Source organism: Salmo salar, chromosome 20 (genome assembly GCF_965601325.2).
Source record: "Salmo salar chromosome 20, fSalSal1, whole genome shotgun sequence".
Taxonomy (NCBI): domain Eukaryota; kingdom Metazoa; phylum Chordata; class Actinopteri; order Salmoniformes; family Salmonidae; genus Salmo; species Salmo salar.
Genome location: NC_138310.1, coordinates 81,449,432 through 81,476,483, shown reverse-complemented (window position 1 = coordinate 81,476,483; position 27,052 = coordinate 81,449,432). Strand labels below are relative to the sequence as shown.

Here is a 27,052-nt window from a genome sequence, read left to right as displayed (position 1 = left end):
ACACTCTGGTCACATCAGTCATTTAACTATCACATCTTGAGAGAGAGAGAGAGAGAGAGAGAGAGAGAGGGAGGTCGGACCACAGCCATGACATCCATGATGAAGTCACAGAACAGACAAAACTGTTCTTTTATCTGACTGGCTCCCAGGGCAGAAAAACACTTCCTGGAGAATCTAGGAATTCCGAGCCACACCCACTGATTGGTCAGCCTGTGGACCAATGGGACAGGGGAGGGGGTGGGGTATATCTCAAAGTGTGTGTGTGTGTGTATGTACCTCAAAGGCCTGTACAGGGATGGTTTTGCTGTGGCGCGTGAGAGGAGGAGGAGAGGAGAGAGTGGACAAACTCATATCTTGCAAAGCCTTCAGAGCCTAGAGAGGGAAAAGGACAGAGAGAGGGAAAGAGAGAGGGAGAGAGAAGGGGGGAATAACATTAGCTACAGGGTTAAGAAACCTGAACAACCAGTGTAAGGTATGTAATTACAAACCTGAACAACCAGTGTAAGGTATGTAATTACAAACCTGAACAACCAGTGTAAGGTATGTAATTACAAACCTGAACAACCAGTGTAAGGTATGTAATTACAAACCTGAACAACCAGTGTAAGGTATGTAATTACAAACCTGAACAACCAGTGTAAGGTATGTAATTACAAACCTGAACAAACAGTGTAAGGTATGTAATTACAAACCTGAACAACCAGTGTAAGGTATGTAATTACAAACCTGAACAACCAGTGTAAGGTATGTAATTACAAACCTGAACAACCAGTGTAAGGTATGTAATTACAAACCTGAACAACCAGTGTAAGGTATGTAATTACAAACCTGAACAACCAGTGTAAGGTATGTAATTAGAAACCTGAACAACCAGTGTAAGGTATGTAATTAGAAACCTGAACAACCAGTGTAAGGTATGTAATTACAAACCTGAACAACCAGTGTAAGGTATGTAATTACAAACCTGAACAACCAGTGTAAGGTATGTAATTACAAACCTGAACAACCAGTGTAAGGTATGTAATTACAAACCTGAACAACCAGTGTAAGGTATGTAATTAGAAACCTGAACAACCAGTGTAAGGTATGTAATTACAAACCTGAACAACCAGTGTAAGGTATGTAATTACAAACCTGAACAACCAGTGTAAGGTATGTAATTAGAAACCTGAACAACCAGTGTAAGGTATGTAATTACAAACCTGAACAACCAGTGTAAGGTATGTAATTAGAAACCTGAACAACCAGTGTAAGGTATGTAATTAGAAACCTGAACAACCAGTGTAAGGTATGTAATTACAAACCTGAACAACCAGTGTAAGGTATGTAATTACAAACCTGAACAACCAGTGTAAGGTATGTAATTACAAACCTGAACAACCAGTGTAAGGTATGTGATTACAAACCTGAACAACCAGTGTAAGGTATGTGATTACAAACCTGAACAACCAGTGTAAGGTATGTAATTAGAAACCTGAACAACCAGTGTAAGGTATGTAATTACAAACCTGAACAACCAGTGTAAGGTATGTAATTACAAACCTGAACAACCAGTGTAAGGTATGTAATTAGAAACCTGAACAACCAGTGTAAGGTATGTAATTACAAACCTGAACAACCAGTGTAAGGTATGTAATTACAAACCTGAACAACCAGTGTAAGGTATGTAATTACAAACCTGAACAACCAGTGTAAGGTATGTAATTAGAAACCTGAACAACCAGTGTAAGGTATGTAATTACAAACCTGAACAACCAGTGTAAGGTATGTAATTAGAAACCTGAACAACCAGTGTAAGGTATGTAATTAGAAACCTGAACAACCAGTGTAAGGTATGTAATTAGAAACCTGAACAACCAGTGTAAGGTATGTAATTACAAACCTGAACAACCAGTGTAAGGTATGTAATTACAAACCTGAACAACCAGTGTAAGGTATGTAATTACAAACCTGAACAACCAGTGTAAGGTATGTAATTACAAACCTGAACAACCAGTGTAAGGTATGTAATTACAAACCTGAACAACCAGTGTAAGGTATGTAATTACAAACCTGAACAACCAGTGTAAGGTATGTAATTAGAAACCTGAACAACCAGTGTAAGGTATGTAATTACAAACCTGAACAACCAGTGTAAGGTATGTAATTACAAACCTGAACAACCAGTGTAAGGTATGTAATTACAAACCTGAACAACCAGTGTAAGGTATGTAATTACAAACCTGAACAACCAGTGTAAGGTATGTAATTAGAAACCTGAACAACCAGTGTAAGGTATGTAATTACAAACCTGAACAACCAGTGTAAGGTATGTAATTAGAAACCTGAACAACCAGCGTAAGGTATGTAATTACAAACCTGAACAACCAGTGTAAGGTATGTAATTAGAAACCTGAACAACCAGCGTAAGGTATGTAATTACAAACCTGAACAACCAGTGTAAGGTATGTAATTAGAAACCTGAACAACCAGCGTAAGGTATGTAATTAGAAACCTGAACAACCAGTGTAAGGTATGTAATTACAAACCTGAACAACCAGTGTAAGGTATGTAATTAGAAACCTGAACAACCAGTGTAAGGTATGTAATTACAAACCTGAACAACCAGTGTAAGGTATGTAATTAGAAACCTGAACAACCAGTGTAAGGTATGTAATTACAAACCTGAACAACCAGTGTAAGGTATGTAATTAGAAACCTGAACAACCAGTGTAAGGTATGTAATTACAAACCTGAACAACCAGTGTAAGGTATGTAATTACAAACCTGAACAACCAGTGTAAGGTATGTAATTACAAACCTGAACAACCAGTGTAAGGTATGTAATTACAAACCTGAACAACCAGTGTAAGGTATGTAATTAGAAACCTGAACAACCAGTGTAAGGTATGTAATTAGAAACCTGAACAACCAGTGTAAGGTATGTAATTAGAAACCTGAACAACCAGTGTAAGGTATGTAATTAGAAACCTGAACAACCAGTGTAAGGTATGTAATTAGAAACCTGAACAACCAGTGTAAGGTATGTAATTACAAACCTGAACAACCAGTGTAAGGTATGTAATTACAAACCTGAACAACCAGTGTAAGGTATGTAATTAGAAACCTGAACAACCAGTGTAAGGTATGTAATTACAAACCTGAACAACCAGTGTAAGGTATGTAATTAGAAACCTGAACAACCAGTGTAAGGTATGTAATTACAAACCTGAACAACCAGTGTAAGGTATGTAATTACAAACCTGAACAACCAGTGTAAGGTATGTAATTAGAAACCTGAACAACCAGTGTAAGGTATGTAATTACAAACCTGAACAACCAGTGTAAGGTATGTAATTACAAACCTGAACAACCAGTGTAAGGTATGTAATTAGAAACCTGAACAACCAGTGTAAGGTATGTAATTACAAACCTGAACAACCAGTGTAAGGTATGTAATTAGAAACCTGAACAACCAGTGTAAGGTATGTAATTACAAACCTGAACAACCAGTGTAAGGTATGTAATTACAAACCTGAACAACCAGTGTAAGGTATGTAATTACAAACCTGAACAACCAGTGTAAGGTATGTAATTACAAACCTGAACAACCAATCCTTCTACCTCCCCCTTCCATCTTCTCCCTCCCCCTCCCATCTTCTCCCTCCCCCTTCCATCTTCTCCCTCCCCCTCCCATCTTCTCCCTCCCCTCCCATCTTCTCCCTCCCCTCCCATCTTCTCCCTCCCCCTCCCATCTTCCCTCTCCCCCTCCCATCTTCCCTCTCCCCCTCCCATCTTCTGCCTCCCCCTCCCATCTTCTGCCTCCCCCTCCCATCTTCTACCTCCCCCTTCCATCTTCTCCCTCCCCCTCCCATCTTCTACCTCCCCCTCCCATCTTCTACCTCCCCCTCCCATCTTCTACCTCCCCCTTCCATCTTCTCCCTCCCCCTCCCATCGTCTCCCTCTTCCTCTTCCCTCTCCCATCTTTGCTCTACCATCCCTCTCCCATATTTTCCCTCCCTCCATCTCCTTCCTTCAATCATCTCCCTCCCCCTCCCTCTCTGTCTTCTCCCTCCTGCTCCCATCTTCTCCCTCTCCCTCCTCTCTCATCTTCTCCCTCCATGTGTAGCCTGAGCTCTGGGGCCCAGACAGAGGGGAGAGGGGACATAGAAATAGAATATTTCTATGGAGGGTGGGGGGGTCCTCGCTCTCTTTACCCCAGCTCAGAGCACACCCGCTGGGCTACAGCCACCACCCACCGCCCGTCATGGCAGACTATCCATCAGAGGCAGGAGGTTAACTAAACACACTCACTAACAGCTGCGTGTGTGTGTTTGTATGCTCGTGCCTGTGTGTGTGCAGGCTTACCTTCTTCTCTATAGAAGATAGTAGGTCTTTGAGGATAGCCAGTTTAGTGACCAGATTCTCCAACTCCTGATCTCCACCCTGGTTCACCGACTACAGAGGAAAACAGACAGTTTAGACAGACAGACAGACACGACAGACAGACAGACAGACAGGTACGACAGACAGTTACGACAGACAGACAGACAGTTACGACAGACAGTTACGACAGACACACACACACTAGATGCTATGTAGACATGTTACATCACATGAGGAAAGTATGAGGGTAAAGGAGGTCTGGTCCTTTAAGACTGTGTGTGTGTGTGTGTGTGTGTGTGTGTGTGTGTGTGTGTGACTCTCTCAACACAGCTGTCTCCAGGAACTCTAGTTGTTTCTCTCTGGGAGACAAATATCTCTTTCCTCATGACCCCCAGTGCACTCAGGAGTATTGTGTGTGTGTGTGTGTGTGTTCAGGAGGAAACCAAGGTGTGGCATGTCTAAACTTCCTGTGCTTCCCAGAGTCATACATTTTACCCCACCACACACACATGAAAAAACAAGATAGAAATGTAGAGTACCTGCTGTATCATCTTGGACACTATGAAGGCACTCTGTTGGTCAAACACCTTGGACAGGATCTCCAGCCCAGACAGAACCTTATCCACCTCCCTACACACACACACACACACACACACACACACACACACACACACACACACACACACACACACACACACACACACGTTTTTGAGTGTGTGTGCATGCGTGCATGTGTCACCAAGAGAAGTTGAGAGTTGTGTGTGTGTGTCTCACCCGTTGAGGCGTTTGCAGGAGGACACCAGTGTCTTGTTGAGGTGGGGCAGGGAGCTGGCTCCCTGTTTGACAGCCTCCAGGTCCAGAGCGTAGCTTCCCTTCAGATACTCATGGGAAATGGTGCTCAGGCCGTTAGCAGCAGGGGCGCTAAGGTAGGACAGAACAACATCCAATCCGTGTCAATAGAACAGACATGGGTCTTGCATCCTCTGGATTTGCCACAGAGACCATGGGATGCAGAACACTGAAGAAGACATGACAACAACAACTTTCCAATGTCACAGACTTCCTCAGGATCAGACTGCTGCTGACTCTGCTGCTGACTCACTGTCAAGACAAACCCCCACCCCCCATCTGATCTCAGGAGGGAAAAGGAGGAGAAGAGAGAAGAGAGGGGAGGGTTCTTCAGGGTCGGTCTACAACCAGGATCACTTGATCTAATTTAACAGGTAGATCCACCCTTTACCAGGCCCAGTTTTTACTAGGTCACGCAAAATTGTGTTTGTGTGTATGTGTGTATGTGTGTGTATATGTGTGTGTGTGTACGTATGTGTGTGTGTGTACCCATGTGTCTGTATGTGTGTGTGTGTGTGTGTGTGTGTGTGTGTGTGTGTGTGTGTGTGTGTGTGTGTGTGTGTGTGTGTGTGTACCCATGTGTGTGTGTGTGTGTACCCATGTGTGTGTGTGTGTACCCATGTGTGTGTGTGTGTGTGTGTGTGTGTGTGTGTGTGTGTATGTATGTGCTGTACCTGTCGGTGGGTGTCTCTGGGGAGGAGCCTGTAGGTGGTGTGGAGGCGGAACGAGGAGGAAGTGGTGGCTTCTCATCTTCCCCATCTGACCAATCAGAGAGACAGAAAGACAAATAAAGAGAGAGATGGAGCGAGAAAGACAGAGACAGACAGACGGAGAGAGATGGAGAGAGATGAAAAGAGAGTATACCTGAGTAGTCCCTGTCCTCTGGGATGCTCTCCTCTCTGTCTACGGGGTACAGTAGAGTGCTGACCAGTCCCTGGCTGGGCTGGAGGTACAACAGGACCAGCTCTGGGAGGCTCTTAAACCGCTTAGGCTGCACCCCCTGAGACGTCTGGGAGAGGGGGAGAGGAATGAGAGAGAGAGTGGGTACTTCAAAGAAATACACTCATGCAGAGACAGAGAACACTCTGCACAGCACGTTCAGAATAAAGCTGGGTAGGTAGGTAGGTAGGTAGGTAGGTAGGTAGGTAGGTAGGTAGGTAGGTAGGTAGGTAGGTAGGTAGGTAGGTAGGTAGGTAGGTAGGTAGGTAGGTAGGTAGGTAGGTAGGTAGGTAGGTAGGTAGGTAGGTAGGTAGGTAGGTAGGTAGGTAGTAGATTCAAATTAAATTGTATTGGTCACATACACATGGTTACCAGGTGTTATTGCGGGTGTAGCGAAATGCTTATGCTTCTAGTTCCGACAGTTCAGCAATACATAACAAGTAATATCTAACAATTCCACAACAAATACCTAATACACACAAATCTAAGTAAAATGAATGGAATAAGAATATATACATATAAGCAATGTCAGCGCGGCATAGGCAATATATAGTATAGAGTACAGTATATACATATGAGATGAGTAATGTAAGATATGTTAACATTATTAAAGTGACTAGTGATCCATTTATTAAAGTGGCTAATGATTTCAATTCTGTATGTAGGCAGCAGCCTCTCTGAATTAGTGATGGCTGTTTAGCAGTCTGATGGCCTTGAGATAGAAGCTGTTTTTCAGTCTCTCGGTCCCAGCTTTGATGCACCTGTACTGACCTCGCCTTCTGGATGACAGCGGGATAAACAGGCAGTGGCTCAGGTGGTTGTTGTCCTTGATGATCTTTTTGACCTTCCTGTGACATCGGGTGCTGTAGGTGTCTTGAAGGGCAGGTAGTTTGCCCCCAGTGATGCGTTGTGCAGACCGCACCACCCTCTGGAGAGCCCTGCGGTTGTGGGCAGTGCATTTGCCGTACCAGGCGGTGATACAGCCCGACCGGATGCTCTCAATTGTGCATTTGTAAAAGTTTGTCAGGGTTTTAGGTGACAAGACACATTTCTTCAGCCTCCTGAGGTTGAAGAGGCGCTACTGCGCCTTCTTCACCACACTGTCTGTGTGGGTGGACCATTTCAGTTTGTCCGTGATGTGTACGCTGAGGAACTTGAAACTTTCCAGCTTCTCCACTGCAGTCCCGTCGATGTGGATAGGGGGGTGCTCCCTCTGCTGTTTCCTGGAGTCCATGATCATCTCCTTTGTTTCGTTGACATTGAGTGAGAGGTTATTTTCCTGACACCAGTGTTGAGGATCAGCGAAGTGGAGATGTTGTTTCCTACCTTCACCAACTGGGGGCAGCACATCAGGAAGTCCAGGACCCAATTGCACAGGGCAGGGTTGAGACCCAGGGCCTCAAGCTTCATGATGAGCATGGAGGGTACTTTGGTGTTGAATGCTGAGCTATAGTCAATGAACAGCATTCTTACATAGGTATTCCTCTTGTCAAGATGGGACAGGGCAGTGTGCAGTGTGATGGCGATTGCATTGTCTGTGGACCAACTGGGGCAGTAAGCAGATTGAAGTGGGTCTAGGGTGACAGGTAAGGTGAAGGTGATATGATCCTTGACTAGGCTCTCAAGCACTTCAATACGACAGAAGTGAGCGCTACGGGGCGATTGTCATTTAGTTCAGTTACCTTTGCATTCTTGGGTACAGGAACAATGGTGGCCATCTTGAAGCATGTGGGACAGCAGACTGGGATAGGGATTGATTTAATATGTCTGTAGACACACCAGTCAGCTGGTCTGCGCATGCTCTGAGGACACGGCTAGGGATGCCGTCTGGTCCGGCAGCCATGCGAGGGTTAACACGTTTAAATATCTTACTCACATCGGCCACAGAGAAGGAGAGGCCACAGTCCTTGGTAGCGGGCCGCGTCAGTGACACTATTATCCTCAAAGTGGGCAAAGAAGGTGTTAAGTTTGTCTGGAAGCAAGACGTCGGTGTACGCGACGGGGCTGGTTTTCCTTTTGTATTCCTTGATTGTCTATAGACCCTGCCACATACAGTTCAAGTCTGAAGTTTACATACACCTTAGCCAAATACATTTAAACTCAGTTTTTCACAGTTCCTGACATTTAATCCAAGGAAAAATTATTGTCTTAGGTCAGTTAGGATCACCACTTTATTTTAAGAATGTGAAATGTCAGAATAATCGTAGAGAGAATGATTTATTTCAGCTTTAATTTGTTTCATCACATTCCCAGTGGGTCAGAAGTTTACATACACTCAATTAGTATTTGGTAGCATTGCCTTTAAATTGTTTAACTTGAGTCAAACATTTTGAGTAGCCTTCCACAAGCTTCCCACAATAAGTTGGGTGAATTTTGGCCCATTCCTCCTGACAGAGCTGGTGTAACTGAGTCAGGTTTGTTGGCCTCCTTGCTCGCAGACGATTTTTCAGTTCTGCCCACAAATGTTCTATAGGATTGAGGTCAGGGCTTTGTGATGGCCACTCCAATACCTTGACTTTGTTGTCCTTAAGCCATTTTGCCACAACTGTGGAAGTATGCTTGGGGTCATTGTCCATTTGGAAGACCCATTAACTTCCTGACTGATGTCTTGAGATGTTGCTTCAATATAACCACATCATTTTGCTTCCTCATGTCGCCATCTATTTTGTGAAGTGCACCAGTCCCTCCTGCAGCAAAGCACCCCCACAGCATGATGCTGCCACCCCAGTGCTTCACGGTTGGGATGGTGTTCTTCGGCTTGCAAGCATCCCCCTTTTTCCTCCAAACATAACGATGGTTATTATGGCCAAACAGTTCTATTTTTGTTTCATCAGACCAGAGGACATTTCTCCAAAAAGTACAATCTTTGTCCACATGTGCAGATGCAAACCGTAGTCTGGCTTTTTTATGGTGGTTTTGGAGCAGTGGCTTCTTCCTTGCTGAGCGGCCGTTCAGGTTCTGTCGATATATGACTCGTTTTACTGTGAATATAGATACTTTTGTACCTGTTTCCTCCAGCATCTTCACAAGGTCCTTTGCTGTTGTTCTGGGATTGATTTGCACTTTTCGCACCAAAGTACATTAATCTCTAGGAGACAGAACGCGTCTCCTTCCTGAGCGGTATGATGGCTGTGTGGTGTTTATACTTGTGTACTATTGTTTGTACAGATTAACGTGGTACCTTCAGGCATTTGGACATTTCTCCCAAGAATGAACCAGATTTGTGGAGGTCTAAAAAAAAAAATCTGAGGTCTTGGCAGATTTCTTTTGATATTCCCATGATGTCAAGCAAAGAAGCACTGAGTTTGAAGGTAGGCCTTGAAATACATTCACAGGTACACCTCCAATTGACTCAAATGATGTCAATTAGCCTATCAGAAGCTTCTAAAGCCATGACATCATTTTCTGGAATTTTCCAAGCTGTTTAAAGGCACAGTCAATTTAGTGTATGTAAACTTCTGACCCACTGGAATTGTGATACAGTGAAATAATCTGTCTGTAAACAATTGTTGGAAAAATTACTTGTGTTTTGCACAAAGTAGATGTCCTAACCGACGTGCCAAAAATATAGTTTGTTAACCAAAAATTTGTGGAGTGGTTGAAAAACTGGTTTTAATGACCCCAACCTAAGTGTATGTAAACTTCCGACTTCAACTGTACATAGTATATAGGTTAAATCAAATCAAATATTATACAACAGGTGTAGACCTTACAGTGAAATGCTTACTTATGAGGCCCTAACCAACAATGCAGTTAAAAAAAAAATATGGATAAGAATAAGAAATAAAAGTAACAAGTAATTAAAGAGCAGCAGTAAAATAACAATAGCGAGACTATATACAGGGGGGTACAGGTACACAGTCAATGTGCGGAGGCACCGGTTAGTTGAGGTAATATGTACATGTAGGTAGAGTTATTAAAGTGACTATGCATAGATAATAACAACAGAGTAGCAACAGTGTAAAAGAGGGGGAAGGGGGGGGCAATGCAAATATTCTGGTTATTTGATTAGATGCTAAGGAGTGTTATGGCTTGGGGGTAGAAGCTGTTTAGAAGCCCCTTGGACCTAGACTTGACGCTCCAGTATCGCTTGCCGTGCGGTTGCAGAGAGAACAGTCAATGACAATGGTGGCTGGAGTGTTTGATAAATTTTAAGGCCTTCCTCTGACACCGCCTGGTATAGAGGTCCTGGATGGCAGGAAGCTTGGCCCCAGTGATGTACTGGGCCATTCGCACTACCCTCTGTAGTGCCTTGCCATACCAGGCAGTGATGCAACCAGTCAGGATGCTCTCGATGTTGCAGCTGTAGAACTTTTTGTACCCATGCCAAATCTTTTCAGTCTCCTGAGGGGGAATAGGTTTTGTCGTGCCCTCTTCACAACTGTCTTGGTGTGGTTGGACCATGTTAGTTTGTTGGTGATGTGGACACCAAGGAACTTGAAGCTCTCAACCTGCTCCACCACAGCCCCATCGATGAGAATGGGGGCGTGCTCGGTCCTCTTTTTCCTGTAGTCCACAATCATCTCCTTTGTCTTGATCACGTTGAGGGAGAGGTTTTTGTCCTGGCACTACACGGCCAGGTCTCTGACCTCCACCCTATAGGCTGTCTCATCGTTGTCGGTGATCAGGACTACCACTGTTGTGTCATCAGCAAACTTGATGATGGTGTTGGAGTCGTGCCTGGCCATGCAGTCATGAGTAAACAGGGAGTACAGGAGGGGACTGAGCACGCACCGCTGAGGGGCCCCCGTATTGAGGATCAGCGTGGCGGATGTGTTGTTACCTACCCTTACCACCTGGGGGCGGCCCGTCAGGAAGTCCAGGATCCAGTTGCAGAGAGAGGTGTTTAGTCCCAGGGTCCTTAGCTTACTGACGAGCTTTGAGGGCACTATGGTGTTGAACGCTGGGCTGTAGTCAATGAATAGCATTCTCACATAGATGTTCCTTTTGTCCAGGTGGGAAAGGGCAGTGTGGAGTGCAATAGAGATTGCATCATCTGTGGATCTGTTGGTGCAGTATGTAATTTGGAGTGGGTCTAGAGTTTCTGGGATAATGGTGTTGATGTGAGCCATGACCAGCCTTTCAAAGCACTTCATGGCTACAGACGTGAGTGCTACGGGTCTGTAGTCATTTAGGCAGGTTACCTTAGTGTTCTTGGGCATAGGGACTATGGTGGTCTGCTTAAAATATGTTGGTATTACAGACTCGGACAGGGAGAGGTTGAAAATGTCAGTGAAGACACTTGCCAGTTGGTCATCGCATGCTCGCAGTACACGTCCTGGTAATCCGTAAGTGAATGTTGACCTGTTTAAAGGTCTTACTCACATCAGCTGCAGAGAGCATGATCACACAGTCTTCCAGAACAGCTGGTGCTCTCATGCATGTTTCAGTGTTATTGCCTCAAAGCGAGCATAAAAGTAGTTTAGCTCGTCTGGTAGGCTCGTGTCACTGGGCAGCTCTCGGCTGTGCTTCCCTTTGTAGTCTGTAATGGTTTGCAAGCCCTGCCACACCCGACAAGTGTCAGAGCCAATGTAGTACGATTTGATCTTAGTCCTGTATTGACGGTTTGATGGTTCGTCGGATTTCTTATAAGCTTCCAGGTTAGAGTCCCACTCCTTGAAAGCGGGAGCTCTAGCCGTTAGCTCATTGCGGATGTTGCCTGTAAACCATGGCTTCTGGTTGGGGTATGTATGTACTGTCACTGTGGGGATGACGTCATCGATGCACTTATTGATGAAGCCAATGACTGATGTGGTGTAGTCCTCAATGCCATCGGAGGAATCCCAGAACATATTCCAGTCTGTGCTAGCAAAACAGTCCTGTAGCCTAGCATCTGCTTCATCTGACCACTTTTTTTAATGATCGAGTCACTGGTTCTTCCTGCTTGAATTATTTCCTGTAAGCAGGAATCAGAAGGATAGAATTATGGTAAGATTTGCCAAATGGAAGGCAAGGGAAAGCTTTGTATGCGTCTCTGTGTGTGGAGTAAAGGTGGTCCCGAGTTTTTTTCCCCTCTGGTTGCACATTTAACATGCTGATAGAAATTTGGTAAAACTGATTTAAGTTTCCCTGCATTAAAATCCCCGGCTACTAGGAGCATCACCTCTGGGTGAGCGTTTTCTTGTATGCTTAAAGCGGAATACAGCTCATTCAATGCGGTCTTAGTGCCAGCCTCAGTCTGTGGTGGTATGTAGACAGCTACAAAAAATACAGATGAAAACTCTCTAAGTAGATAGTGTGGTCTACAGCTTATCATGAGATAATGTAAATGTAGATACTCTACCTCAGGCGAGCAATAGCTCGAGACTTCCTTAGATATCGTGCACCAGCTGTTATTTACAAAAATACATAGTCCGCCGCCCCTTGTCTTACCAGACGCCGCTGTTCTATCCTGCCGTACATCGTATAACCAGCCAGCTGTATGTTGATAATGTCGTCGTTCAGCCACGACTCCGTGAAGCATAAGATATTACAGTTTTGAATGTCCTGTTGGTAGTTTAATCTTCCACGTAGGTCCTCGGTTTTATTCTCCAAAGATTTCACGTTTGCTAGCAGAATGTAAGGAAGTGGAGGTTTATTCGATCGCCTACGAATTCTCAGAAGGCAGCCTGCCCTTTGGCCCCTTTTTCTCCGCCTTCTCTTCACGCAAATCACGGGGATCTGGACCTGTTCCCGGGAGAGCAGTATATCATTCACGTCAGGCTTGTCGGACTCGTTAAAGGAAAAAAAGGATTCTTCCAGTCCGTGGTGAGTAATCACAGTCCTGATGTCCAGAAGTTATTTTCTGTCATAAGAGACGGTAGCGGCAACATTATGCACAAAATAAGTAAAAAAACACAAAGAAACGAACAAAAAACACAATTGGTTGGGGACACGTAAAATGTTAGCATTCTTCTCCGGCACCATCTTATAGGTAGTATATAGATAGATAGGTAGGTAGTATATAGATAGATAGGTAGGTAGTATATAGATAGATAGGTAGGTAGTAGATAGATAGGTAGGTAGTATATAGATAGGTAGGTAGTATATAGATAGGTAGGTAGAATATAGATAGGTAGGTAGTGTATATAGATAGGTAGGTAGGTAGTATATAGATAGGTAGGTAGGAAGTATATAGGTAGGTAGGTAGGTAGGTAGGTAGGAAGTATATAGGTAGGTAGGTAGGTAGGTAGGTAGGTAGGTAGGTAGGTAGGTAGGTAGGTAGGTAGGTAGGTAGGTAGGTAGGTAGGTAGGTAGGTAGGTAGGTAGGTAGGTAGAATATAGATAGGTAGGTAGTATATAGATCGGTAGGTAGTATATAGATAGGTAGGTAGTATACACATAGGTAGGTAGTATACAGATCGGTAGGTAGTATATAGATAGGTAGGTAGTATACACATAGGTAGGTAGTATACAGATAGGTAGGTAGTATATAGATAGGTAGGTAGTATATAGATAGGTAGGTAGAATATAGATAGGTAGGTAGTGTATATAGATAGGTAGGTAGGTAGTATATAGATAGGTAGGTAGGTAGTGTATATAGATAGGTAGGTAGGTAGTATATAGATAGGTAGGTAGGTAGTATATAGATAGGTAGGTAGGTAGTATATAGATAGGTAAGTAGTATATAGATAGATAGGTAGGTAGTATATAGATAGATAGGTAGGTAGTATATAGATAGATAGGTAGGTAGTATATAGATAGATAGGTAGGTAGTATATAGATAGATAGGTAGGTAGTATATAGATAGATAGGTAGGTAGTATATAGATAGATAGCTAGGTAGTATATAGATAGATAGGTAGGTAGTATATAGATAGATAGGTAGGTAGTATATAGATAGGTAGTATATAGATAGGTAGTATATAGATAGGTAGGTAGTATATAGATTGGTAGGTAGTATATAGATTGGTAGGTAGTATATAGATAGGTAGGTAGTATATAGATAGGTAGGTAGTATATAGATAGGTAGGTAGTATACAGATAGGTAGGTAGTATACAGATAGGTAGGTAGTATATAGGTAGGTAGGTAGAATATAGATAGGTAGGTAGAATATAGATAGGTAGGTAGAATATAGATAGGTAGGTTGGTAGTATATAGATAGGTAGGTAGTATATAGATAGGTAGGTAGTATATAGGTAGGTAGGTAGTATATAGGTAGGTAGGTAGGTAGGTAGGTAGGTAGGTAGGTAGGTAGGTAGGTAGGTAGGTAGGTAGGTAGGTAGGTAGGTAGAATATAGATAGGTAGGTAGTATATAGATAGGTAGGTAGTATATAGATAGGTAGGTAGTATACAGATAGGTAGGTAGTATACAGATAGGAAGGTAGTATATAGGTAGGTAGGTAGAATATAGATAGGTAGGTAGTATATAGATTGGTAGGTAGTATATAGATTGGTAGGTAGTATATAGATAGGTAGGTAGTATATAGATAGGTAGGTAGGTAGGTAGTATATAGATAGGTAGGTAGGTAGTATATAGATTGGTAGGTAGTATATAGATAGGTAGGTAGAACATAGATAGGTAGGTAGGTAGTATATAGATAAATAGGTAGTATAATGATAGGTAGGCAGTATATAGATAGGTAGATAGTATATAGATAGGTACGTAGGTAGTATATAGATAGGTACGTAGGTAGTATATAGATAGGTAGGTAGTATACAGATAGGTAGGTAGTATACACATAGGTAGGTAGTATACAGATAGGTAGGTAGTATATAGATAGGTAGGTAGGTAGTATATAGATAGGTAGGTAGGTAGTATATAGATAGGTAGGTAGGTAGTATATATATAGGTAGGTAGTATATAGATAGGTAGGTAGGTAGGTAGTATATAGATAGGTAGGTAGTATATAGATAGGTAGGTAGTATATAGATAGGTAGGTAGTATATAGATAGGTAGGTAGTATATAGATAGGTAGGTAGTATATAGATAGGTAGGTAGTATATAGATAGGTAGGTAGTATATAGGTAGTTAGGTAGTATATAGGTAGTTAGGTAGAATATAGATAGGTAGGTAGCGTATATAGATAGGTAGGTAGTATATAGATAGGTAGGTAGGTAGTATATAGATAGGTAGGTAGGTAGTATATAGATAGGTAGGTAGTATATAGATAGGTAGGTAGTATATAGATAGGTAGGTAGTATATAGATAGGTAGGTAGTATACAGATAGGTAGGTAGTATACAGATAGGTAGGTAGTATATAGATAGGTAGGTTGTATATAGATAGGTAGGTAGGTAGTATATAGATAGGTAGGTAAGTAGTATATAGATAGGTAGGTAGGTAGTATATAGATAGGTAGGTAGTATATAGATAGGTAGGTAGTATACTGATAGGTAGGTAGTATACTGATAGGTAGGTAGAATATAGATAGGTAGGTAGTATATAGATAGGTACGTAGGTAGAATATAGATAGGTAGGTAGTATACAGATAGGTAGGTAGTATATAGATAGGTAGGTAGTATACACATAGGTAGGTAGTATACAGATCGGTAGGTAGTATATAGATAGGTAGGTAGTATACACATAGGTAGGTAGTATACAGATAGGTAGGTAGTATATAGATAGGTAGGTAGTATATAGATAGGTAGGTAGAATATAGATAGGTAGGTAGTGTATATAGATAGGTAGGTAGGTAGTATATAGATAGGTAGGTAGGTAGTATATAGATAGGTAGGTAGTATATAGATAGATAGGTAGGTAGTATATAGATAGATAGGTAGGTAGTATATAGATAGATAGGTAGGTAGTATATAGATAGATAGGTAGGTAGTATATAGATAGATAGCTAGGTAGTATATAGATAGATAGGTAGGTAGTATATAGATAGATAGGTAGGTAGTATATAGATAGATAGGTAGGTAGTATATAGATAGGTAGTATATAGATAGGTAGTATATAGATAGGTAGGTAGTATATAGATTGGTAGGTAGTATATAGATTGGTAGGTAGTATATAGATAGGTAGGTAGTATATAGATAGGTAGGTAGTATATAGATAGGTAGGTAGTATACAGATAGGTAGGTAGTATACAGATAGGTAGGTAGTATATAGGTAGGTAGGTAGAATATAGATAGGTAGGTAGAATATAGATTGGTAGGTAGTATATAGATAGGTAGGTAGTATATAGATAGGTAGGTAGAATATAGATAGGTAGGTAGTGTATATAGATAGGTAGGTAGGTAGTATATAGATAGGTAGGTAGGAAGTATATAGGTAGGTAGGTAGGTAGGAAGTATATAGGTAGGTAGGTAGGTAGGTAGGTAGGTAGGTAGGTAGGTAGGTAGGTAGGTAGGTAGGTAGGTAGGTAGGTAGGTAGGTAGAATATAGATAGGTAGGTAGTATATAGATCGGTAGGTAGTATATAGATAGGTAGGTAGTATACACATAGGTAGGTAGTATACAGATCGGTAGGTAGTATATAGATAGGTAGGTAGTATACACATAGGTAGGTAGTATACAGATAGGTAGGTAGTATATAGATAGGTAGGTAGTATATAGATAGGTAGGTAGAATATAGATAGGTAGGTAGTGTATATAGATAGGTAGGTAGGTAGTATATAGATAGGTAGGTAGGTAGTGTATATAGATAGGTAGGTAGGTAGTATATAGATAGGTAGGTAGGTAGTATATAGATAGGTAGGTAGGTAGTATATAGATAGGTAGGTAGTATATAGATAGATAGGTAGGTAGTATATAGATAGATAGGTAGGTAGTATATAGATAGATAGGTAGGTAGTATATAGATAGATAGGTAGGTAGTATATAGATAGATAGGTAGGTAGTATATAGATAGATAGGTAGGTAGTATATAGATAGATAGCTAGGTAGTATATAGATAGATAGGTAGGTAGTATATAGATAGATAGGTAGGTAGTATATAGATAGGTAGTATATAGATAGGTAGTATATAGATAGGTAGGTAGTATATAGATTGGTAGGTAGTATATAGATTGGTAGGTAGTATATAGATAGGTAGGTAGTATATAGATAGGTAGGTAGTATATAGATAGGTAGGTAGTATACAGATAGGTAGGTAGTATACAGATAGGTAGGTAGTATATAGGTAGGTAGGTAGAATATAGATAGGTAGGTAGAATATAGATAGGTAGGTAGAATATAGATAGGTAGGTTGGTAGTATATAGATAGGTAGGTAGTATATAGATAGGTAGGTAGTATATAGGTAGGTAGGTAGTATATAGGTAGGTAGGTAGGTAGGTAGGTAGGTAGGTAGGTAGGTAGGTAGGTAGGTAGAATATAGATAGGTAGGTAGTATATAGATAGGTAGGTAGTATATAGATAGGTAGGTAGTATACAGATAGGTAGGTAGTATACAGATAGGAAGGTAGTATATAGGTAGGTAGGTAGAATATAGATAGGTAGGTAGTATATAGATTGGTAGGTAGTATATAGATTGGTAGGTAGTATATAGATAGGTAGGTAGTATATAGATAGGTAGGTAGGTAGGTAGTATATAGATAGGTAGGTAGGTAGTATATAGATTGGTAGGTAGTATATAGATAGGTAGGTAGAACATAGATAGGTAGGTAGGTAGTATATAGATAAATAGGTAGTATAATGATAGGTAGGCAGTATATAGATAGGTAGATAGTATATAGATAGGTACGTAGGTAGTATATAGATAGGTACGTAGGTAGTATATAGATAGGTAGGTAGTATACAGATAGGTAGGTAGTATACACATAGGTAGGTAGTATACAGATAGGTAGGTAGTATATAGATAGGTAGGTAGGTAGTATATAGATAGGTAGGTAGGTAGTATATAGATAGGTAGGTAGGTAGTATATATATAGGTAGGTAGTATATAGATAGGTAGGTAGGTAGGTAGTATATAGATAGGTAGGTAGTATATAGATAGGTAGGTAGTATATAGATAGGTAGGTAGTATATAGATAGGTAGGTAGTATATAGATAGGTAGGTAGTATATAGATAGGTAGGTAGTATATAGATAGGTAGGTAGTATATAGGTAGTTAGGTAGTATATAGGTAGTTAGGTAGAATATAGATAGGTAGGTAGCGTATATAGATAGGTAGGTAGTATATAGATAGGTAGGTAGGTAGTATATAGATAGGTAGGTAGGTAGTATATAGATAGGTAGGTAGTATATAGATAGGTAGGTAGTATATAGATAGGTAGGTAGTATATAGATAGGTAGGTAGTATATAGATAGGTAGGTAGTATACAGATAGGTAGGTAGTATACAGATAGGTAGGTAGTATATAGATAGGTAGGTTGTATATAGATAGGTAGGTAGGTAGTATATAGATAGGTAGGTAAGTAGTATATAGATAGGTAGGTAGGTAGTATATAGATAGGTAGGTAGTATATAGATAGGTAGGTAGTATACTGATAGGTAGGTAGTATACTGATAGGTAGGTAGAATATAGATAGGTAGGTAGTATATAGATAGGTACGTAGGTAGAATATAGATAGGTAGGTAGTATACAGATAGGTAGGTAGTATATAGATAGGTAGGTAGTATACACATAGGTAGGTAGTATACAGATCGGTAGGTAGTATATAGATAGGTAGGTAGTATACACATAGGTAGGTAGTATACAGATAGGTAGGTAGTATATAGATAGGTAGGTAGTATATAGATAGGTAGGTAGAATATAGATAGGTAGGTAGTGTATATAGATAGGTAGGTAGGTAGTATATAGATAGGTAGGTAGGTAGTATATAGATAGGTAGGTAGTATATAGATAGATAGGTAGGTAGTATATAGATAGATAGGTAGGTAGTATATAGATAGATAGGTAGGTAGTATATAGATAGATAGGTAGGTAGTATATAGATAGATAGCTAGGTAGTATATAGATAGATAGGTAGGTAGTATATAGATAGATAGGTAGGTAGTATATAGATAGATAGGTAGGTAGTATATAGATAGGTAGTATATAGATAGGTAGTATATAGATAGGTAGGTAGTATATAGATTGGTAGGTAGTATATAGATTGGTAGGTAGTATATAGATAGGTAGGTAGTATATAGATAGGTAGGTAGTATATAGATAGGTAGGTAGTATACAGATAGGTAGGTAGTATACAGATAGGTAGGTAGTATATAGGTAGGTAGGTAGAATATAGATAGGTAGGTAGAATATAGATTGGTAGGTAGTATATAGATAGGTAGGTAGTATATAGATAGGTAGGTAGAATATAGATAGGTAGGTAGTGTATATAGATAGGTAGGTAGGTAGTATATAGATAGGTAGGTAGGAAGTATATAGGTAGGTAGGTAGGTAGGAAGTATATAGGTAGGTAGGTAGGTAGGTAGGTAGGTAGGTAGGTAGGTAGGTAGGTAGGTAGGTAGGTAGGTAGAATATAGATAGGTAGGTAGTATATAGATCGGTAGGTAGTATATAGATAGGTAGGTAGTATACACATAGGTAGGTAGTATACAGATCGGTAGGTAGTATATAGATAGGTAGGTAGTATACACATAGGTAGGTAGTATACAGATAGGTAGGTAGTATATAGATAGGTAGGTAGTATATAGATAGGTAGGTAGAATATAGATAGGTAGGTAGTGTATATAGATAGGTAGGTAGGTAGTATATAGATAGGTAGGTAGGTAGTATATAGATAGGTAGGTAGTATATAGATAGGTAGGTAGTGTATATAGATAGGTAGGTAGGTAGTATATAGATAGGTAGGTAGGTAGTATATAGATAGGTAGGTAGGTAGTATATAGATAGGTAGGTAGTATATAGATAGATAGGTAGGTAGTATATAGATAGATAGGTAGGTAGTATATAGATAGATAGGTAGGTAGTATATAGATAGATAGGTAGGTAGTATATAGATAGATAGGTAGGTAGTATATAGATAGCTAGGTAGTATATAGATAGATAGGTAGGTAGTATATAGATAGATAGGTAGGTAGTATATAGATAGGTAGTATATAGATAGGTAGTATATAGATAGGTAGTATATAGATAGGTAGGTAGTATATAGATTGGTAGGTAGTATATAGATTGGTAGGTAGTATATAGATAGGTAGGTAGTATATAGATAGGTAGGTAGTATATAGATAGGTAGGTAGTATACAGATAGGTAGGTAGTATACAGATAGGTAGGTAGTATATAGGTAGGTAGGTAGAATATAGATAGGTAGGTAGAATATAGATTGGTAGGTAGTATATAGATAGGTAGGTAGTATATAGATAGGTAGGTAGAATATAGATAGGTAGGTAGAATATAGATAGGTAGGTTGGTAGTATATAGATAGGTAGGTAGTATATAGATAGGTAGGTAGTATATAGGTAGGTAGGTAGTATATAGGTAGGTAGGTAGGTAGGTAGGTAGGTAGAATATAGATAGGTAGGTAGTATATAGATAGGTAGGTAGTATATAGATAGGTAGGTAGTATACAGATAGGTAGGTAGTATACAGATAGGTAGGTAGTATACAGATAGGAAGGTAGTATATAGGTAGGTAGGTAGAATATAGATAGGTAGGTAGTATATAGATTGGTAGGTAGTATATAGATTGGTAGGTAGTATATAGATAGGTAGGTAGTATATAGATAGGTAGGTAGTATATAGATAGGTAGGTAGGTAGGTAGTATATAGATAGGTAGGTAGGTAGTATATAGATTGGTAGGTAGTATATAGATAGGTAGGTAGAACATAGATAGGTAGGTAGTATATAGATAGGTAGGTAGTATATAGATAGGTAGGTAGGTAGTATATAGATAAATAGGTAGTATAATGATAGGTAGGCAGTATATAGATAGGTAGATAGTATATAGATAGGTACGTAGGTAGTATATAGATAGGTACGTAGGTAGTATATAGATAGGTAGGTAGTATACAGATAGGTAGGTAGTATACACATAGGTAGGTAGTATACAGATAGGTAGGTAGTATATAGATAGGTAGGTAGGTAGTATATAGATAGGTAGGTAGGTAGTATATATATAGGTAGGTAGTATATAGATAGGTAGGTAGGTAGGTAGTATATAGATAGGTAGGTAGTATATAGATAGGTAGGTAGTATATAGATAGGTAGGTAGTATATAGATAGGTAGGTAGTATATAGATAGGTAGGTAGTATATAGATAGGTAGGTAGTATATAGGTAGTTAGGTAGTATATAGGTAGTTAGGTAGAATATAGATAGGTAGGTAGCGTATATAGATAGGTAGGTAGTATATAGATAGGTAGGTAGGTAGTATATAGATAGGTAGGTAGGTAGTATATAGATAGGTAGGTAGTATATAGATAGGTAGGTAGTATATAGATAGGTAGGTAGTATATAGATAGGTAGGTAGTATATAGATAGGTAGGTAGTATACAGATAGGTAGGTAGTATACAGATAGGTAGGTAGTATATAGATAGGTAGGTTGTATATAGATAGGTAGGTAGGTAGTATATAGATAGGTAGGTAAGTAGTATATAGATAGGTAGGTAGGTAGTATATAGATAGGTAGGTAGTATATAGATAGGTAGGTAGTATACTGATAGGTAGGTAGTATACTGATAGGTAGGTAGAATATAGATAGGTAGGTAGTATATAGATAGGTACGTAGGTAGAATATAGATAGGTAGGTAGTATACAGATAGGTAGGTAGTATATAGATAGGTAGGTAGTATACACATAGGTAGGTAGTATACAGATCGGTAGGTAGTATATAGATAGGTAGGTAGTATACACATAGGTAGGTAGTATACAGATAGGTAGGTAGTATATAGATAGGTAGGTAGTATATAGATAGGTAGGTAGAATATAGATAGGTAGGTAGTGTATATAGATAGGTAGGTAGGTAGTATATAGATAGGTAGGTAGGTAGTATATAGATAGGTAGGTAGTATATAGATAGGTAGGTAGTGTATATAGATAGGTAGGTAGGTAGTATATAGATAGGTAGGTAGGTAGTATATAGATAGGTAGGTAGGTAGTATATAGATAGGTAGGTAGGTAGTATATAGATAGGTAGGTAGTATATAGATAGATAGGTAGGTAGTATATAGATAGATAGGTAGGTAGTATATAGATAGATAGGTAGGTAGTATATAGATAGATAGGTAGGTAGTATATAGATAGATAGCTAGGTAGTATATAGATAGATAGGTAGGTAGTATATAGATAGATAGGTAGGTAGTATATAGATAGATAGGTAGTATATAGATAGGTAGGTAGTATATAGATAGGTAGGTAGTATATAGATAGGTAGGTAGTATATAGGTAGTTAGGTAGTATATAGGTAGTTAGGTAGAATATAGATAGGTAGGTAGCGTATATAGATAGGTAGGTAGTATATAGATAGGTAGGTAGGTAGTATATAGATAGGTAGGTAGGTAGTATATAGATAGGTAGGTAGGTAGTATATAGATAGGTAGGTAGTATATAGATAGGTAGGTAGTATATAGATAGGTAGGTAGTATATAGATAGGTAGGTAGTATACAGATAGGTAGGTAGTATACAGATCGGTAGGTAGTATATAGATAGGTAGGTAGTATACACATAGGTAGGTAGTATACAGATAGGTAGGTAGTATATAGATAGGTAGGTAGTATATAGATAGGTAGGTAGAATATAGATAGGTAGGTAGTGTATATAGATAGGTAGGTAGGTAGTATATAGATAGGTAGGTAGGTAGTATATAGATAGGTAGGTAGTATATAGATAGATAGGTAGGTAGTATATAGATAGATAGGTAGGTAGTATATAGATAGATAGGTAGGTAGTATATAGATAGATAGGTAGGTAGTATATAGATAGATAGCTAGGTAGTATATAGATAGATAGGTAGGTAGTATATAGATAGATAGGTAGGTAGTATATAGATAGATAGGTAGGTAGTATATAGATAGGTAGTATATAGATAGGTAGTATATAGATAGGTAGGTAGTATATAGATTGGTAGGTAGTATATAGATTGGTAGGTAGTATATAGATAGGTAGGTAGTATATAGATAGGTAGGTAGTATATAGATAGGTAGGTAGTATACAGATAGGTAGGTAGTATACAGATAGGTAGGTAGTATATAGGTAGGTAGGTAGAATATAGATAGGTAGGTAGAATATAGATTGGTAGGTAGTATATAGATAGGTAGGTAGTATATAGATAGGTAGGTAGAATATAGATAGGTAGGTAGTGTATATAGATAGGTAGGTAGGTAGTATATAGATAGGTAGGTAGGAAGTATATAGGTAGGTAGGTAGGTAGGAAGTATATAGGTAGGTAGGTAGGTAGGTAGGTAGGTAGGTAGGTAGGTAGGTAGGTAGGTAGGTAGGTAGGTAGGTAGGTAGGTAGGTAGGTAGGTAGGTAGGTAGAATATAGATAGGTAGGTAGTATATAGATCGGTAGGTAGTATATAGATAGGTAGGTAGTATACACATAGGTAGGTAGTATACAGATCGGTAGGTAGTATATAGATAGGTAGGTAGTATACACATAGGTAGGTAGTATACAGATAGGTAGGTAGTATATAGATAGGTAGGTAGTATATAGATAGGTAGGTAGAATATAGATAGGTAGGTAGTGTATATAGATAGGTAGGTAGGTAGTATATAGATAGGTAGGTAGGTAGTGTATATAGATAGGTAGGTAGGTAGTATATAGATAGGTAGGTAGGTAGTATATAGATAGGTAGGTAGGTAGTATATAGATAGGTAGGTAGTATATAGATAGATAGGTAGGTAGTATATAGATAGATAGGTAGGTAGTATATAGATAGATAGGTAGGTAGTATATAGATAGATAGGTAGGTAGTATATAGATAGATAGGTAGGTAGTATATAGATAGATAGGTAGGTAGTATATAGATAGATAGCTAGGTAGTATATAGATAGATAGGTAGGTAGTATATAGATAGATAGGTAGGTAGTATATAGATAGGTAGTATATAGATAGGTAGTATATAGATAGGTAGGTAGTATATAGATTGGTAGGTAGTATATAGATTGGTAGGTAGTATATAGATAGGTAGGTAGTATATAGATAGGTAGGTAGTATATAGATAGGTAGGTAGTATACAGATAGGTAGGTAGTATACAGATAGGTAGGTAGTATATAGGTAGGTAGGTAGAATATAGATAGGTAGGTAGAATATAGATAGGTAGGTAGAATATAGATAGGTAGGTTGGTAGTATATAGATAGGTAGGTAGTATATAGATAGGTAGGTAGTATATAGGTAGGTAGGTAGTATATAGGTAGGTAGGTAGGTAGGTAGGTAGGTAGGTAGGTAGGTAGGTAGGTAGGTAGAATATAGATAGGTAGGTAGTATATAGATAGGTAGGTAGTATATAGATAGGTAGGTAGTATACAGATAGGTAGGTAGTATACAGATAGGAAGGTAGTATATAGGTAGGTAGGTAGAATATAGATAGGTAGGTAGTATATAGATTGGTAGGTAGTATATAGATTGGTAGGTAGTATATAGATAGGTAGGTAGTATATAGATAGGTAGGTAGGTAGGTAGTATATAGATAGGTAGGTAGGTAGTATATAGATTGGTAGGTAGTATATAGATAGGTAGGTAGAACATAGATAGGTAGGTAGGTAGTATATAGATAAATAGGTAGTATAATGATAGGTAGGCAGTATATAGATAGGTAGATAGTATATAGATAGGTACGTAGGTAGTATATAGATAGGTACGTAGGTAGTATATAGATAGGTAGGTAGTATACAGATAGGTAGGTAGTATACACATAGGTAGGTAGTATACAGATAGGTAGGTAGTATATAGATAGGTAGGTAGGTAGTATATAGATAGGTAGGTAGGTAGTATATAGATAGGTAGGTAGGTAGTATATATATAGGTAGGTAGTATATAGATAGGTAGGTAGGTAGGTAGTATATAGATAGGTAGGTAGTATATAGATAGGTAGGTAGTATATAGATAGGTAGGTAGTATATAGATAGGTAGGTAGTATATAGATAGGTAGGTAGTATATAGATAGGTAGGTAGTATATAGATAGGTAGGTAGTATATAGGTAGTTAGGTAGTATATAGGTAGTTAGGTAGAATATAGATAGGTAGGTAGCGTATATAGATAGGTAGGTAGTATATAGATAGGTAGGTAGGTAGTATATAGATAGGTAGGTAGGTAGTATATAGATAGGTAGGTAGTATATAGATAGGTAGGTAGTATATAGATAGGTAGGTAGTATATAGATAGGTAGGTAGTATATAGATAGGTAGGTAGTATACAGATAGGTAGGTAGTATACAGATAGGTAGGTAGTATATAGATAGGTAGGTTGTATATAGATAGGTAGGTAGGTAGTATATAGATAGGTAGGTAAGTAGTATATAGATAGGTAGGTAGGTAGTATATAGATAGGTAGGTAGTATATAGATAGGTAGGTAGTATACTGATAGGTAGGTAGTATACTGATAGGTAGGTAGAATATAGATAGGTAGGTAGTATATAGATAGGTACGTAGGTAGAATATAGATAGGTAGGTAGTATACAGATAGGTAGGTAGTATATAGATAGGTAGGTAGTATACACATAGGTAGGTAGTATACAGATCGGTAGGTAGTATATAGATAGGTAGGTAGTATACACATAGGTAGGTAGTATACAGATAGGTAGGTAGTATATAGATAGGTAGGTAGTATATAGATAGGTAGGTAGAATATAGATAGGTAGGTAGTGTATATAGATAGGTAGGTAGGTAGTATATAGATAGGTAGGTAGGTAGTATATAGATAGGTAGGTAGTATATAGATAGATAGGTAGGTAGTATATAGATAGATAGGTAGGTAGTATATAGATAGATAGGTAGGTAGTATATAGATAGATAGGTAGGTAGTATATAGATAGATAGCTAGGTAGTATATAGATAGATAGGTAGGTAGTATATAGATAGATAGGTAGGTAGTATATAGATAGATAGGTAGGTAGTATATAGATAGGTAGTATATAGATAGGTAGTATATAGATAGGTAGGTAGTATATAGATTGGTAGGTAGTATATAGATTGGTAGGTAGTATATAGATAGGTAGGTAGTATATAGATAGGTAGGTAGTATATAGATAGGTAGGTAGTATACAGATAGGTAGGTAGTATACAGATAGGTAGGTAGTATATAGGTAGGTAGGTAGAATATAGATAGGTAGGTAGAATATAGATTGGTAGGTAGTATATAGATAGGTAGGTAGTATATAGATAGGTAGGTAGAATATAGATAGGTAGGTAGTGTATATAGATAGGTAGGTAGGTAGTATATAGATAGGTAGGTAGGAAGTATATAGGTAGGTAGGTAGGTAGGAAGTATATAGGTAGGTAGGTAGGTAGGTAGGTAGGTAGGTAGGTAGGTAGGTAGGTAGGTAGGTAGGTAGGTAGGTAGAATATAGATAGGTAGGTAGTATATAGATCGGTAGGTAGTATATAGATAGGTAGGTAGTATACACATAGGTAGGTAGTATACAGATCGGTAGGTAGTATATAGATAGGTAGGTAGTATACACATAGGTAGGTAGTATACAGATAGGTAGGTAGTATATAGATAGGTAGGTAGTATATAGATAGGTAGGTAGAATATAGATAGGTAGGTAGTGTATATAGATAGGTAGGTAGGTAGTATATAGATAGGTAGGTAGGTAGTATATAGATAGGTAGGTAGTATATAGATAGGTAGGTAGTGTATATAGATAGGTAGGTAGGTAGTATATAGATAGGTAGGTAGGTAGTATATAGATAGGTAGGTAGGTAGTATATAGATAGGTAGGTAGTATATAGATAGATAGGTAGGTAGTATATAGATAGATAGGTAGGTAGTATATAGATAGATAGGTAGGTAGTATATAGATAGATAGGTAGGTAGTATATAGATAGATAGGTAGGTAGTATATAGATAGCTAGGTAGTATATAGATAGATAGGTAGGTAGTATATAGATAGATAGGTAGGTAGTATATAGATAGGTAGTA

General features: G+C 38.9%; 1 protein-coding gene across 1 annotated transcript in view; it reads right to left on the bottom strand.

Annotated features, from left to right (window-relative positions):
- Positions 1-27,052, bottom strand: part of LOC106581340 (phosphatidylinositol 3,4,5-trisphosphate 5-phosphatase 2A) — a 151,079-nt gene that overhangs the window by 34,063 nt on the left and 89,964 nt on the right. Inside the window, exons 3-8 of the mRNA XM_045704004.2 lie at positions 6,079-6,223; positions 5,889-5,973; positions 5,140-5,286; positions 4,905-4,995; positions 4,348-4,437; positions 277-372 (exon numbers count right to left, since the gene is read on the bottom strand). Of these exons, the coding sequence (XP_045559960.1) occupies positions 277-372; positions 4,348-4,437; positions 4,905-4,995; positions 5,140-5,286; positions 5,889-5,973; positions 6,079-6,223 (654 nt within the window). The remainder of the gene's footprint in view (positions 1-276; positions 373-4,347; positions 4,438-4,904; positions 4,996-5,139; positions 5,287-5,888; positions 5,974-6,078; positions 6,224-27,052) is intronic.